At 40.3% G+C, this 14,510-nt stretch overlaps 1 protein-coding gene across 15 annotated transcripts in view; it reads left to right on the top strand.

The window, feature by feature from the left end:
- Positions 1-14,510, top strand: part of FNBP1 (formin binding protein 1) — a 103,320-nt gene that overhangs the window by 85,037 nt on the left and 3,773 nt on the right. For 8 of the 15 annotated variants that reach the window (XM_026101843.2, XM_026101841.2, XM_026101840.2 and 5 more), the window contains 5 exons: positions 3,737-3,846; positions 6,747-6,879; positions 8,038-8,159; positions 8,635-8,774; positions 9,653-14,119. In XM_026101843.2, the coding sequence (XP_025957628.1) occupies positions 3,737-3,846; positions 6,747-6,879; positions 8,038-8,159; positions 8,635-8,774; positions 9,653-9,831 (684 nt within the window). In that variant the 3' untranslated portion in view covers positions 9,832-14,119. Of the gene's footprint in view, positions 1-3,736; positions 3,847-6,746; positions 6,880-8,037; positions 8,160-8,634; positions 8,775-9,652; positions 14,120-14,510 lie in introns of those variants that run through there. The other 7 variants (XM_026101844.2, XM_026101842.2, XM_026101839.2 and 4 more) reach the window with 2 other exon arrangements.

Raw genomic sequence — 14,510 nt, 5'->3', positions numbered from 1 at the left:
ATCTAGGGCTATGAAAATGTAGAAAAACAATATCAAGTAATTCCGCTACTGTATGAAGTATATATTAAAGCATTTAAAAACTAAAGGTCTCGTGTGTTTGTGGGACCATTTAGAGAGAGAAATGCAAGTCTTTTGTGTAACTGAAAATAGCTGCAAAGTTGTTTTCCATGTCCAGGTATTACTGGAAGTTGGCATCGTTATCGCCTACATTTTACAGCCCTATGTAGTCCTCCAAAATAACTAATAATTATATTAAAAGTTCTGTAAACCTTAACCAAGAAGGTTAACTCAGTCTGATTTGAATTTGCCAATGATGATGTATGTATGAATCCTAAATTCTATCTTGGATGCAGCTGGGAGGTATCTTGAGCTACGGTAAGAAAATACGCTACTGAGTTGGAAAGGGAAGGGGTGAACATATTTGGGGAAGCAAATTACGTGCTGAACTTTACACTCGAGGTACTGTGCTGCTTGAGTAGAGATATTCCACACGTTGATATGTTTGTGATAGCTCATCTGTGTTCCTTTGCCCTAACTGATTCCCATCACCAGAAGAATGTGACTATTGCTGACCCACTTCACGCAAGCATGCAAGAGGCGCAAGTGACTGATTGCCATTTCAAGAGCTTCAGAGAATCAGCAGTAGCTCAGTAATTGCATTAGCTTGAAAGTTATCTTTGTCCTTGTTAGTCAGTGCCTTTGGGGCCTCTCTCCCTGTTGTTTCTCTGCTGACACGTACGTTGATCCTGGGTACACAGTTCTGGACCTGTCCTGTTCATAGCAGCTTATTCTGAGACTACGTCTTGCCACTAAAGCTACCTAAGGTAGCTCTGATGCGGTGCTGTGGATGTTTCAGGCCCTGCTGTTGCACTGTGCAACACAGTGACTTGCTCAAGCTGCCTTAGCAATATTGCTGCTTAATGAAGGCCTGCGGTAGGCCTGAGGATTAAGGTTGTAGAAATCTCCAGCTTACTTGCAACTTGCTTTTCTGGCTGTTACCAAGCCACTGGCCCACTAGCCTAAAGTGTTTATACCAAGGATTTCCATTTGCTGTTTTCCTGGCCACAATGCTAGTGTGTTATGCGCTGAGTCAAGCCTTCACATGTAGGAATACATCCTCCCAAATAAATGGCTGACCTGGCCTTTCCCCCAAAATTTCACAAATCCAAAAGATGTGCAGAGAGCTGAGACCTGTGAGTGCCTCAGGAGGAAGAAATTGTCTTGCTGGTAACCTTTTATTGGCTCCTAGCTGCAAAAGAGCCAAAACTAGAGCTGATAAAGCACTCTCTCTCTTTATGTAGCTTCAGCCCAGAAGCTATTCCAGATGTGTCCAGTTTTTTCACATGGTCCTTCATTTTGTGACCGCAGTTTACAGTTTGCATCCTAAATCCCAGTACTTTCATGTGAGGATATCTAGTGAACAGTCTCTGCTGTTCCTAAGACAGCACATCAAAAATATCACAGATTCCCTCCTGCTGCCCTGTAGAGCGTTTTTAGGAAAATACAGGCAACCTTCACTACTCGAGAGGAAGTCCCTGGGGTGTTTTGCTTGAGAGCATGAACTGTACCCAGCATGTGCAAGAAGAGCTCCTTGACTCCTCCTTTTGGAGGAGGAACTGTAGCCTCTGTTATGACAGGAAATTATTGAGCATGGAATAAAACCTCAGTGAGATCACCTTTAGTCTCAGGCATGCCTTTCTATGCAATATTAATGCTTTGGTCTGAAGCATTGTGAAGAAAGATATAGAACTTAGTGCAGGCTTAGGCTTTTGAATGAACTGGAGTTGCAGAATCAAAACTGAGTTTGGAGAAAGCTTTTCCAAGTTTTGACTACATCTGTCATGTTCAGCAGAGATATAACTGGGGCAATACCCCTAGCATCTCTGTCTCCGTCGGTTAGAATCAGAAAAGAATGTGTTATATAGTCTTTCTTGTAACTACTTATTTGGATTCAGCTTTGTAGATAGAGAAATGTTTTACCTTAAAAAGATATGTGTGGTTTTAATGTGTATATTATCTGTAAAATATGTTTAATTTTTCTAATGCCTAACATGATATGGGAGTTAGTATCAAGCAGAATATTATCGTCCTTAAAGAATGAGTTAAAATAGAGCTTACCTGTACCATGTGCAGCTAGTAATACAGGCAGTAATTCAAAAGTGTTAGGACTTTGTGCCTAAAGTTTTAGAATGCGAGTGTGATTGATTTAGTTATTTCCCTCATTTTTCTTAAATTTGCATTCTTGTTATCTTATGAAATGGAATTAAGTGTACTACTATGCAAAAAAACAAGCCTTGGCTAGATGCACTTGCTGTCTTTTAATGCAAATCAATATGGCAGCAATTTCAATTTGCCCATTCTCCTGCCTTTTTGAAATTGCTAGGCTAGAGGAAGAGACGATGACCTGTCTGTAGTTACCCTCCATTCCCTTGACACCTGCATGCTTTATCTCTAAGCTGCATGTTCTGCGAATGCAGAAGAAAGTGCACTGTCTTGGGGGTGCGTTTGGTGGAGAGTTGGAGGAGTCTGATGGATAACTTTTTGTAGCAAAGTGTCCACTAAATCACACTCCTCCGAGAAAGATACTCAGCATTTTAGTAAGGTGAGCATTGCAGTTTTGATCACAAGTTTTCAGAAAGCTGCTGGGCCACTGAATTTGGTCACCTGGCTTTGTGTTTGTTCCCCTTCTTTCTCCCATATGCCAATATCCCCTCTTAGAAATGACACACAGAAGGAGCAGAAACCAAAACAAGAAAAATCTATACAAATTTGGGATTATATATGTGGATTTGATGTTTTTATGGTGAAGCTAATTACCCTTGAAATGTCTTCAGCATAACCCACCAAAACCATCCTTCTTGTTTTCTTGCCAGCCAAATATAGGTGGTACTTTGAAGAAAATAGTATAGATGTGTTGTATGTCTCCGTCTGCTATACAAGGCTGGAGCAATCAGGAAGAGGCAGGGTGGTTTGAAGACAGAAAGGGGGGTTTAGTTCGAGCAGAATCCCACAAGGGTAACCATTGTAGTCCTGAAAACTTTTCTTCAGTTATGATTTCAAATGGACTGATTCTGTGGCTTTGATAGCACTCCTGGTTTTATGCTAGTGTAAGGGAGAGGAGAGGCTGAGAGACGTTGGCATGGGGCATGGACCCTGGAAAGTGTGCAACATGCTTTTTTTAAATTGCAGAGGCCCAGAGGAAGCACTTCCATTACGCAAGTGTGTTCAGGAGAGTCGGACATTAAAGTAACTGTATTGGACCAACACCTACAACCGCTGTATTGGCGGAGCAGGCTGTGCTCTGACTATGCAGGGCGAGTCTGTGATTAATAGTGCACATGTGAAGCACGGCTGACACAGGAGTAAAAGCAGCAACTGCTTTTATGGCATTGTTGCCTGCAGCAGAGCTGGGAAAAGTATGAAAGACTGGTTCCTGATGTTAAATAAGGATAGAAATAGATCCTCAGCTTTGCCGTTGAGTTCTGGCATTCTTTAGTTAGTGGTCTCTCGTTATCCGTTTGTTGTGGAAGTGGGATGTGGTCCTGGGATTACTTCTAAAGCATCTAGTTTCCAAACCATTCTGGGACTGAGTGCTCTCAAGACAAACGATGACAATGCTTCAGACCATAGTGATTTTGCACATATTTTTCTGTGAGCTGTTTTCAAAATGTAGTTCTGACCAGTTCTTTCAGGCTCTAATTTTTCCTCTTTTTTTCCTCCATTCCACTCTGTGCAGGGAGCAGGGCCAGAAGATTTCAGCAATCTCCCACCTGAGCAAAGAAGAAAGAAACTTCAGCAAAAAGTTGATGAACTAAACAAAGACATTCAGAAGGAGATGGATCAAAGGTAAGCCAACCCCCTATGATGAAGAATGAAAAAGGTAGTCTTATTTAGGAGAACGGGAACAACTAAAATACAAGAAAGATCAAGTACAGACAAGGTTCTAGGTTTGTTTGAGGTATTGTTCTGAGGAGAGAAGATGCGGGGTACTATATGAGTAAAAACATCCAGTGTGCTCCGCAACTCCAGTTCTGATGTCAGTTATTTAATTTGGGCTGATGTAGGGGTCAGAGCTGGAGGAGGAGTTGGCTTTCTGCTTATTCCACTCTCCCCCCTGGGTATAATGCATATCCTGTCTTTGCAATTGTGGGATGAGAAGATCCTTGTATAAAGATGGCAATGATAGAACTGAAGCAACTGGAGATGGTTTTTCCTTCTTTCTGGAGCTGCTTTCTTGGACCTTTGAAGGACACTAGCCATTTAATCGCGAGTCAGACAAGGATCAGTGTAGATGCACTAGATAGGCTTCTTGATGTGAGCAGCTCCTGAGGTTTTTGAAGAAAGTACAGGATCTAAATACTCTCAGTCAAGGTGTAATCATAAACCTCTCAGCACTAAACAGATCGCTTATTAATGTGACAGGCAAAACTGGGTGTGGGTAGATCCCAGTGAGAGAGATTATTATGAGCATAACAGCATCATCAGAAGTGCTGACTGAACGGTACATGTCTTAGGGCTCTCTGATCTGTAGCACATGTTTCCTGGAAGCAGAAGAGATGATGAGTCCTATACTCTTGTGGATGTGTTTTTTGCGAGGCTTCATTTATCACTGTGATTGAGAACAAGGCCCTTTTAGCTACACACTTTTTATTGATTCTGGCAGCCTGTATTTGCTGCTTCCAGTGTTTGTTCACATTTTGGCTCCTGCAGTTACGTTAAAGATTCAGCATGTTGTGTTTGCAAGAGACGGAACTTTTCCTTCCTGAAGGATTTCAGCACTTAGCCACTCAGCCTCTCTCTGATACTAATCTGTCCCTGAACATTGCTGATATTTTGTGTTTGTACAGATGTGCCTAAATTTTCTGCTCGTTTGCTTTGCAAATACCTGCTTATTTTGGTCTGATAACCCAAATTTTCTTCTTCATATTTTACATCATGAATAAGAAAGGAAGACAGCACATAGATGTATTACTTTTGTTTACATGTGCCTCTTTTTACTGTGGTACCTTATATTTGTCTCTATACGGATTTTCCTTTATGCTCTTTATTGATTCTGAGGTAACCTACTGTTGAAATCTGGTACAAAATCAGAGCAGAATGAGGTTATTTTAAATAAACATAGCATATAATTGAGTAAGGAATTAGCATCAGCAGTTAAATATAGAGTTTAAAAAAATCATGACTCATATATTTGAAATATTGTCCCTTAGGGCTCCAACCGCAGAGCGGTCTCACTTCCTTGCCATCCACACTTTTTTCCCCAGTTTCTCTTCACACAAAGCAAAAGCAGGCACAGGACTGCAGTTGTCAAGAGTTTGGTGGGAAACTTTAAAGTATAAAGAGCATTAACTTGAGTCATGGGACTAGCACACACACACACACACCCCCCCCCAATGCCTAGAGAAAAGCTGAATGTTTCTGTCAGAAATACAGGAAATCAGCTCATAAGTCCACCCATTTCTAAGCTCCAAAATATTCATCATCATCGTGTTTTTTATTTTGTTTTTAAACTTAAGCCTCAAGCTGCCCCAGGTCAAAGGTAGCACATTGCTTCAGTGACAGCTCCACAGGCTTCCCTAACTGAGCTCCTGAAGGCATGTACTGTGTTAATGCTGGCCTTATGATACCGCATTCCTCATAGTAAGCCCTAAAATTAAAGTCTCTGAAATCCTAGGCATTTGGCATCTGAGTTGATATGAAACACAGCCCCCCAAAAACAGTCTAATAAAAATGCTGCATAACTTAACAGGATCACATTGTGCAGGGTCACATTATGTAGCTCAAGGTCCCTCTGTTGCTGCCCTGTGACAAATACAAACCATCTGGATTTAGCTTCATTTTAAGCAGTGGGAAATAAGTATCTTACAAATGATTTCCATTGCAAAAGATAAATAAAATGCAACAGGCAGGGCGAGAATTTCTAGTTAGTACTCAGTTTTTATTACTAATAGGTTCGCATCCAGTTGTTCGTCCCAGTTTCTACACTGGAATTCAGCATGGTGTGGAGAAGAATGATGCAACCATTTGTCTGTGCCCCAAAAACTGGGAAGATACTCATCTAGAAAGTTGAAGTTGTCATTCCTTGCAATGATTGCAAGATTTTCCCGCCACCTCCCCCCCACCCCAGGGTGAGCAAGTGGAAATCCTAGTACTAAATAAAATAGCATGTCAGGCTAAAAGTCAATAAATACCATGCTTTAAATTCCTTCTTTTGCCTCGCAAAAGGCCATTGTTAAGGAACTCGGTCAGTTTTCTGCTGAGATTCTTAAAGTGGGGCATTTAGAGCTTGAATCCTTTGGTCTAAATATGCTGCGGTTTGTACCAACACGGCACATCTCTGTGGCTTAACAATTCATTGGTAGGGCTCATTCTGCTGATCTCACTCACAGTGGAGAACCCCCAGCTGCTTGTGGAATAAAGAGCTCCTTTTAAGGAAGGGGTGAAGAAATTTGGCCTATGCACAGTGCGTCTCATATCACATTGTAGGTAAAGACTTCACTCTGTTTTTCATCTCGATGTATTATTCTCCTCTGGCAAGCAATTTTACCATTGCCATTTATAAATGGCTGGCTCTATACAGGACAGAAATCCCTGTCTGGATGTTGTTACCTTTGTGACAGGTAAGGCTTTAACCATAGACTAAGAAAAGGCAGTTTATTATCCTTTCACTTTCCCTCATTTAGAGAATGGGATTTGCCCCCAGCTGCATCAACATTTACATGTTTTATTTTTCATCTGTCTGTCAGAGATGCCTTAACAAAAATGAAAGATGTGTATATCAAGAACCCACAGATGGGAGATCCAGCGAGTGTGGACCACAGATTAGCAGAACTTGGACAGAACATTGAAAAGTTACGAATAGAAGTTCAGAAATTTGAGGTATGGGAAATACAGAAGAGCAAATGTACTTCTGTCATGCTGGTCTCAACAACTATGCCCTGCTTCAGCACGAAGTAGTGCAGCATATGCTTAATTGTAAATGGGTGCTTCAGTGCTTTTACAGGTAGAGGTATATGGAAGCATTTTCTTACTTTGTATGGGTGCAGCACATACTATATATGTGCTGTTTAAGCACTTGTATTAATTGAGATCTTTGAGCCTATTTGTGTAACATAGATATGCACCATCTCTTGTGATTGTCAGCCAACAACCCTGCTGTTTAATTTGCCACAGAAAGCAAATTATGCTAAGTAGAGGATGAGGAAAAAACAGTCTTCTCTGGACTGCCCAGAAGAACTTAGATGCTTATTTAATGAATAACATCACATTACAGCTGTCTGTGGAAAATATGATGAATGTTAATGAAAAGCACCATTTAAAGTCTATCAGCAATATAGCCATCAGATGAAATGTGTTTTAAGGAACAATCTGCCATTAACAGGAAGCTTCTTAGAGATGCAAAATCTCAGGAGCATAAGGAGTATTTGAAATAACTGAAGCAATTAGAAGTGTATACCATTATAATTACTCTAGAAGGATTATAAAGTTGAGGAAAGACTTCAGTAAGTTGCACTATGGACAGAAATGGATGTAGCCAATTAATTTTAGATGCTTCGTACAGTTGCTTGCTTTATTATCCATTGCTTGCTTATCCTTTTGAAAATGACTAGCTCTTTCTTTCCCCCCAGATTTAGGCCTCTTGCACTCAGCAGATTGCTGAGTTTCTGATGTTATTGAGACTACTATAAACTGCCACAGATCTTTTTATACTTTATTGTGACTAGAGCAGCAACATCAGAACAGCTGTAATTAACTGCTGCTCTTAAGTCACAGTGCTCTCAGCACCCCATGCTGAAAAAGAACCAAGTTTTTAGCAAGAGTGTGGGTTTTTTGCAAGACTGGTGTTTTTAATATGCACTTAGAATACAAAACGTATACCCTCTAACAGCTGCAATTCAAAATAAAATTTAAATGTTTACACTCTGTTTTTAGTTCCGCAGTGTGAATGTCAAATATAACACAGCAAAACAAAGGCAACATGTATCCCCTTGCAAGTCAAAACATCAGAGACATGAAACTGCTGCTTTCCCTTTGCAGGGCTGGCTGGCTGAGGTGGAGGGCAGGTTGCCCATGCGGACTGAACAGGCCCGACGACAGAGTGGACTGTATGAAGCCCAGAACTCTTCAGCAGTAAACAGCTGTGCACAGGACCGGGAGAGGTACAGTATCTGTATAGAGCTGTCCTGTTCAGACTGATGACCTGCTTTCCTTGGCTTGTTAATGACGTGTCTTCTATAAGGGAAACCGTAGCTCTGCAGCATTCAGAAGCTTATTCTGTGAGCAGACTAAAGGCAAGCACTCCATGAACTTAGTTTAGCATACTCATTTTAGTGTGTAGAAGGTACTAAGCTTAAGAGCTGCTTTTCTGAATATGATGACATGTGTAATAGCCCCCTGCACTCACTACTGTGAAGGTGAGAGAGGTGCTTTTACAGGTCTTAATGAGGAAAAACGTCTGGTCTCTCTCCTTGTGTTGTGAAAGCAGCTGCTGATAACAGCCCATTCTCAATGTGCTTTGGAATTGCAGAGCTGCTCTAGCAGTTGCTCACCTTGCCTTGAGCGTCTGGTAACCAAGTCATTGCCTTTGCTCCTGAGGCTGGTTGCTATAGTTGCTGTGTATTTTCCTCTCTTGAGCAGCCCGGATGGCAGTTACACAGAAGAGCAAAGTCAGGAGACTGAGATGAAAGTACCTGCAACAGATTTTGACGATGAATTTGATGATGAAGAACCTCTGCCCACTATAGGAACATGTAAAGCTCTATATACATTTGAAGGTATCATTCAACCTTTACTCTTACTTCATTTATTGTTCTGCTTAGTTCATCACAAGTACAACTAGGAAACACTCATTTAACCCCTGCAGTGTTTAAATAGACAAAGAAAGGGCAAGAGGCTCTGTTGCTATTCCATGTTGTAGAGGAGCACCAGGACAGTGATTTGTGCCACCTTATATGGGGACTCTGTGCAACAAGAGAATCACGAAACAGAGAATATAACTGCCTTCTGTTTTATGCATTTCATTCCCTCCATGTGTTTCATCCCATACTTACTGAAGGTACCCCTGAGAATTTTTTCACTGGGAGTGCTTGCTGGGGACAAGCTTCAAATCATGTCATCACCCAAGCACTTTGAGCTACTGTTACCAATGGGAAAATCTATTATGTTAGGTGTTTGAGTTCCACCGTGAGGAGGAGCTTTTATGTACAGATTATATAATTTAGGGGTATGGTACTCAACTGAAGATGAGTGAATAAATTCTCTTATTAATGCTACATGTGATAACTTGTAATTTTATCCTGCCTATGGTAAATAACCACTCTAGCCTTTGATCACTGCTTCCCAACAAAATAGTTGTAAAAGCTGGCAGTTGGTTACGAGGCATAGTTTGTGAAGAGAGGCTCAAGTTCATGACGTGTGAGTGCCTTCTTTCTCCTGATGGCATTGGTGTTTCTTAAGGCAGCTCTGATGTCACGATCGCATTTTTCTGGCTCTTTGAGCACATCATCTCCAGAGTCATGTGTTCTTGTTCATGCTACTAGTAACGTAACAAAAGTTGTGCCAGCAGGTTGGCAGTGTGTACTGTGAGCACCTACCCCTGCATTTGTGTTTCCCCTTTGAACCCCCCTAAACTGTGTATTACTGTGTCTTTCAGGTCAGAATGAAGGAACAATTTCTGTAGCAGAAGGAGAAATGCTCTATGTAATAGAGGAAGACAAAGGTGATGGGTGGACACGAATCCGAAGGAATGAAGATGAGGAGGGTTATGTCCCTACATCATATGTTGAAGTCTATTTGGACAAAAATGCCAAAGGTGCTATGACTTATATTTAATACTACTATTACTACTTTATTTGCTTTCAGAGATATCCAACCCTGTAACTGCTCTATGTTGCGGATAGAGCTTTTTAAAGGATTGCACAATGCCACAAAGTGCATTATTTTGTACACAGACTAATATGACTTGCTGTACTGCAAAACGTGCTTTTTATTGATCAGAGAAGAAAGGATAGTGTAAAATTAGAGGGGAAATGCAGCCTTTCCTAGAGAGTGCTTGTTCAACAGTAACTGCCATTGCACATCCACCTTAGTGCAGGAAACAAGGCCATTTTGAATATTTATGGGCTCTCTCTATATATAATCTAGGTGGTATCTTATAGCTACATCTCGGTCATATTCACAACTGTTTGTCCCAAACTGATTCAGTGGAAAGTTATATATGAAATACTTAGACTGCTGTTTTGTGTCGCAGTGTGATAGCTTTTCAGAGCCTAATGTACTCTGTGGAGACTTTGAATTGAAACTTGGTCATCATTTAGTTTGTTAGTGCATTTAGTAGGGGAAAAAGATCTTGCCAAAACCTGTCTACACAGTACTCTGTGATCCTTGATAAATCAGTGAAAAAATGACGTTAAGGAAGATTCCTTATTCTTTCCCTCCTTGACACATTTCAAAAAACGGTCTTTGGGATGTATTTGCCATTTCAGTTTAAAAACAGTTATTTCAGATGAACCACAAGTAATGGTTTTGTCTTCTGCTCATATACAATCAATGGAGACATTCTGAGCCTAGGCTCATGTATCTTCTGTTTCTCTTTGCTGCTTTTAACACCTCACAAATAAGGTGTGTTGTGTAAGCAAGTAGTGCACGTAGGGGAATCCTGGTTAGAATATATGCTAGCGTCATGAGCACCTGGTAATGTGATACACTGAGAAATCAAAAGATTTTAGTCCTTTTTGAAATCAGGATGTGTTTGAAGTTTGCTGTTAAATAGTTTATGGGTTTTTCAGTCATTTAATCCTTCAAGTTGTTGTCATCTTTCATAGATCCTAAAAATTCTTAGTGTGAAACAACCAGCCTCACCCAATTTAAAAGAAAGCTGAAGCATTCTCATTGGGGATTATGGACAATAGGAAGAGAGTAGTGAGTAGGCTTTCTCTGTGGACAATGCCATAACTTAATCAGCTTACTGTTTCTGGATTCAGTATTAAACAGTGCTGGTGCCATGTCTGTGGCAGATGAAAGCCTGGGGTCTTGTTTTATTTTGCCGTAATCCAATAGTCTTATATTTGTGTTGGCAAAGAGAGGGTCAGTTGAGATACAAAAGAGTGCAAAAAACTCCTCCATCTCGGGTCTGTTTTTATTAACCTTGGAAAGGCGGACGTGGGTTGTACATTTTGCATGCTTCATTCTCAGAACGAGGCAGAAAGCACAGAATGAGAGATCCCACTAGTCATCTCTGTGTTCTCTCCTATGGAGATTAAGTGCATTGTGTGTGACAGTAGTTGCAAGCAACATTATTGTTCTGCTGCAAAATTTGTTGGTCAGCATTGCAGGCTGCTTGAAACAGCTAAGCTAGTGTGCCATCTAAATCTACCTTAAGTAACAAGCGTGGCTTTCTTGGCCTCAGATAAGCAGCATGGTACACATCAGTGAAACGTTATCGCAAATCACCTGCTTATGAGCAGAACAGCAGATTGGATGGGAAATGAAGCAAAGCGTATCGCTGGGTGGGGTGAGAAATCCTGACACAGTGCTGTTAACTGGAACTAGCAAAACTTTATCTGTAACTCATCCTCATGGAGAGAGTACTGCAGGAGCATCACAACACCAGCCAGCAAATGATATTAGTACATTAATGGTATTATGTAAATTATAGGATTATGCTCAGTGACTGTAAACATGCAGGCTGCGCTGGGAGTGACTGCTGATACAGTTGCAGCCATTTCTGTACCAACTCTGGGGGATTTTTTCAATACTTTTAAGTTTTTTCTATTAATTTTGCTGGACTTTGGCAACAAAACCAAATGTGTGTGAGAGTATCTAATGTAAAGGGGCTATAATATTTAGTTTTTTGTTTTTAAACTCAAATCTCTTATTAAGAAGAAAAACTAGAAGAGGACTTCCCATAAGATGTCACAGTAGCAGTGTAAAGATTTGGGGAAAATGCTGCTGTGTTTAAAAGACAAATCTTGTTGCAAGTTGCAGATTTCTCATTTGATTTTAGTATATCAGTGGAAGTGTTTTTATTTAGCCTTGAATATTTAAAATCGAAACAGTGACTTTCTTGAAAATGAAACTAAGTGCTAAAGCATTTACAAGCTTTGCTAGTTCTTTCCTATTTTTGGAAATAAATTTGGGCAGCTAGTTATCTCTAAATGTTAGCTGCAATGAAATGCAAGGGCATTCACACCAACACTGAGTAAATTCATGGCTCTTCTAGCCAGCAGAATCAATATTGGCTCAGGTGTACTCGTGTGACTAAGTTGTGCCTGTGTTGCAAGCATGATGTAGCTTTGCTTGAGAAACGCGACTCTTAAACGCTTTGTGAAAGCCCCCCCTGGGAACCGCTGTGCTTTTTCAGTCAGCTAAGCCTGTGTTGTCAGGGGTTTACTGCTGCTGTACCTGAGACGGTTAGCAAAGGTAAGTCGTGTGCTGCAGTCACCCTGCTGATTGTAGTCTGCAGACCTAGCTTGGCTTGTGTAAATATTCCTGCAAATGCTTATGTAAGGGCTGTTTGCAAAGTTTACAGGGGTACCTCCAGTGAGGGGGTTTTAGGAAACCCTATCGCAAAAAGACCAGTAATGTCTATCTTGTTTTGCCTCTTTTTTTTTTTTTCCCCCAGATATGTACAAATCACTTCAGAAAATATATGAGTAGGTTTGCATAGGCCTGTTCACCTTTTATTCCGCTGGTTTGCTGCTGCAATTGTTTTAAGAGATCTGTTACAGAAGGTTTTCTTTAGAAGAGATGAATGCACGTGTCATATCTCCATCGTTGAAAGACTCTGTTAGGTACAGTTCACTCAGCTGATGCATGTATAGGTTCTCATCTTAAATTTAAATGTGCATCACTACCAGTGAAAATACTGGCCCAGTTGTATGAATTTAGTTATAAACAGCATTCTTGTCTTTCCTAATAAAAATGAGAGGCAACACAGTCAGTTCATTCTCTTTGTGACACATGCAGGAAACAACTATAAATGCTAGAAATGTAGAAGCTAAGAACTGGATTTCTTAGATACAAACTCTCATGTGTTTGGGCTTATGCCAACCTATAACTGCTAGATTATGAGGAACAAAATTTCCATGTGCACACATTGCCATAGCTTGTTGCAGGGCTTTTCTGCACCACTACCCTGCTCCCACCTGCTTGAGTATCTGATGCTCGTCTAATACTGGAACTCGCTGGACCTTCGGTTTGCTCAAGTCTGACTGTGCTGTGTTATTAGATACGGTACCTCATAATCTTCTTGGGAACAAAACTCTCTTTCAATAAGTGAAATTGTGAAATAAAGCGTGATACACAAAAGAACTTGCATAAAATAACCATCTTTATATAAACTCCCTGTTTTGCCCAACAAAAATGCCATGTTTGCTTCCACTAGAAGGACTGGCTGTTTGGGTGACCTGGCACAAATAGAGACTGTTTTGTGAAGTTCTATTTCCCGAAACAAATGTTGGAGCCGTGGGCTGCTTAGCATTGCAGCTCCTTCGCCGCTATGGGTCTGTTCCTCTCCACCCCGCGCAATTATATAAATAAATCCTTATAGATAGCTCTGTGAGTCTCAGTGTTGCAGCTCTGCTCTTTGTTTGCTGTAACCGTTACACAGAGCCTTGACTTAAATAAGTTAACCATGCTGATGCACTTTTTATCTAGGATATATCTGATTATTTAATGCTTGCCAAATGATTTAGGAGATAGTAATTATAAACTGGACTGTGGCTTTTTTTAAATCCCTTTTGTTAAATACTTGTCTTGTTTCTCCTAGTTTAAAAGAAATTGTATATAACATAACTTAAAAACTAAAGTTACTTGAATTTCAATTGTTTTTATTCTTTTTTTATATATATAAAAATGGTTTTATTGGCTGTTCTTCTACTTAACCTAACCATTTTGATAACTACTCAGTCCCTCTTATGTTGATAAGCTTTTTTGGTTACTCAACTGCCTGCATCTGGACTTATGTAGAAACTTCTGTTTTGTGCTAAAGTGTGTGAAATCTGGCCAATGTGGCTGTTCTTTTTCTATTATTATTTTTTAAAAATCATTATCTGTCAGGTCTCTCCTTATAGCTTGCTGTACCATGGTGTCGTCTTCTAATAAACATTTTATTTTCTCATTCCTGTGAGGTTTTTTAATGGGTATTCATTTAAGTTTAACTTTACTGATGCAAAGCAAGTGTCCTAGAGCTTCTTTTCACCTGGTTCCCCCACAGAGAACCACTCTTAAGTATAAATGCAATTCCTTTCTAGGAAAAATATTTTGCTGTGGCTCCATGAAAACTTTTTTTTATGTTACCATTTGGAGGATTTTTTTCTTTTGTTCTTGTTATGGGGTTATGTGGGTACAAAGGAGATCTGAAGGTTCTGCTGCTCTCCAAAATGTGAGGGGAGTTTGGATTCATATCTGATATTCCCTTTGCTACAGCAGTCTCTTTGGCCAAATCAAACTTCTGGATCCTAGCTTCATTTGGCCACGGAGAAAACTTAACCTGGGTCAAAAATCTGTGG

This window comes from Dromaius novaehollandiae, chromosome 20 (assembly GCF_036370855.1).
Source record: "Dromaius novaehollandiae isolate bDroNov1 chromosome 20, bDroNov1.hap1, whole genome shotgun sequence".
Lineage (NCBI taxonomy): Eukaryota > Metazoa > Chordata > Aves > Casuariiformes > Dromaiidae > Dromaius > Dromaius novaehollandiae.
The sequence above is the reverse complement of the archived record's forward strand: the minus strand, read 5'-3'. Positions and strand labels throughout refer to the sequence as shown.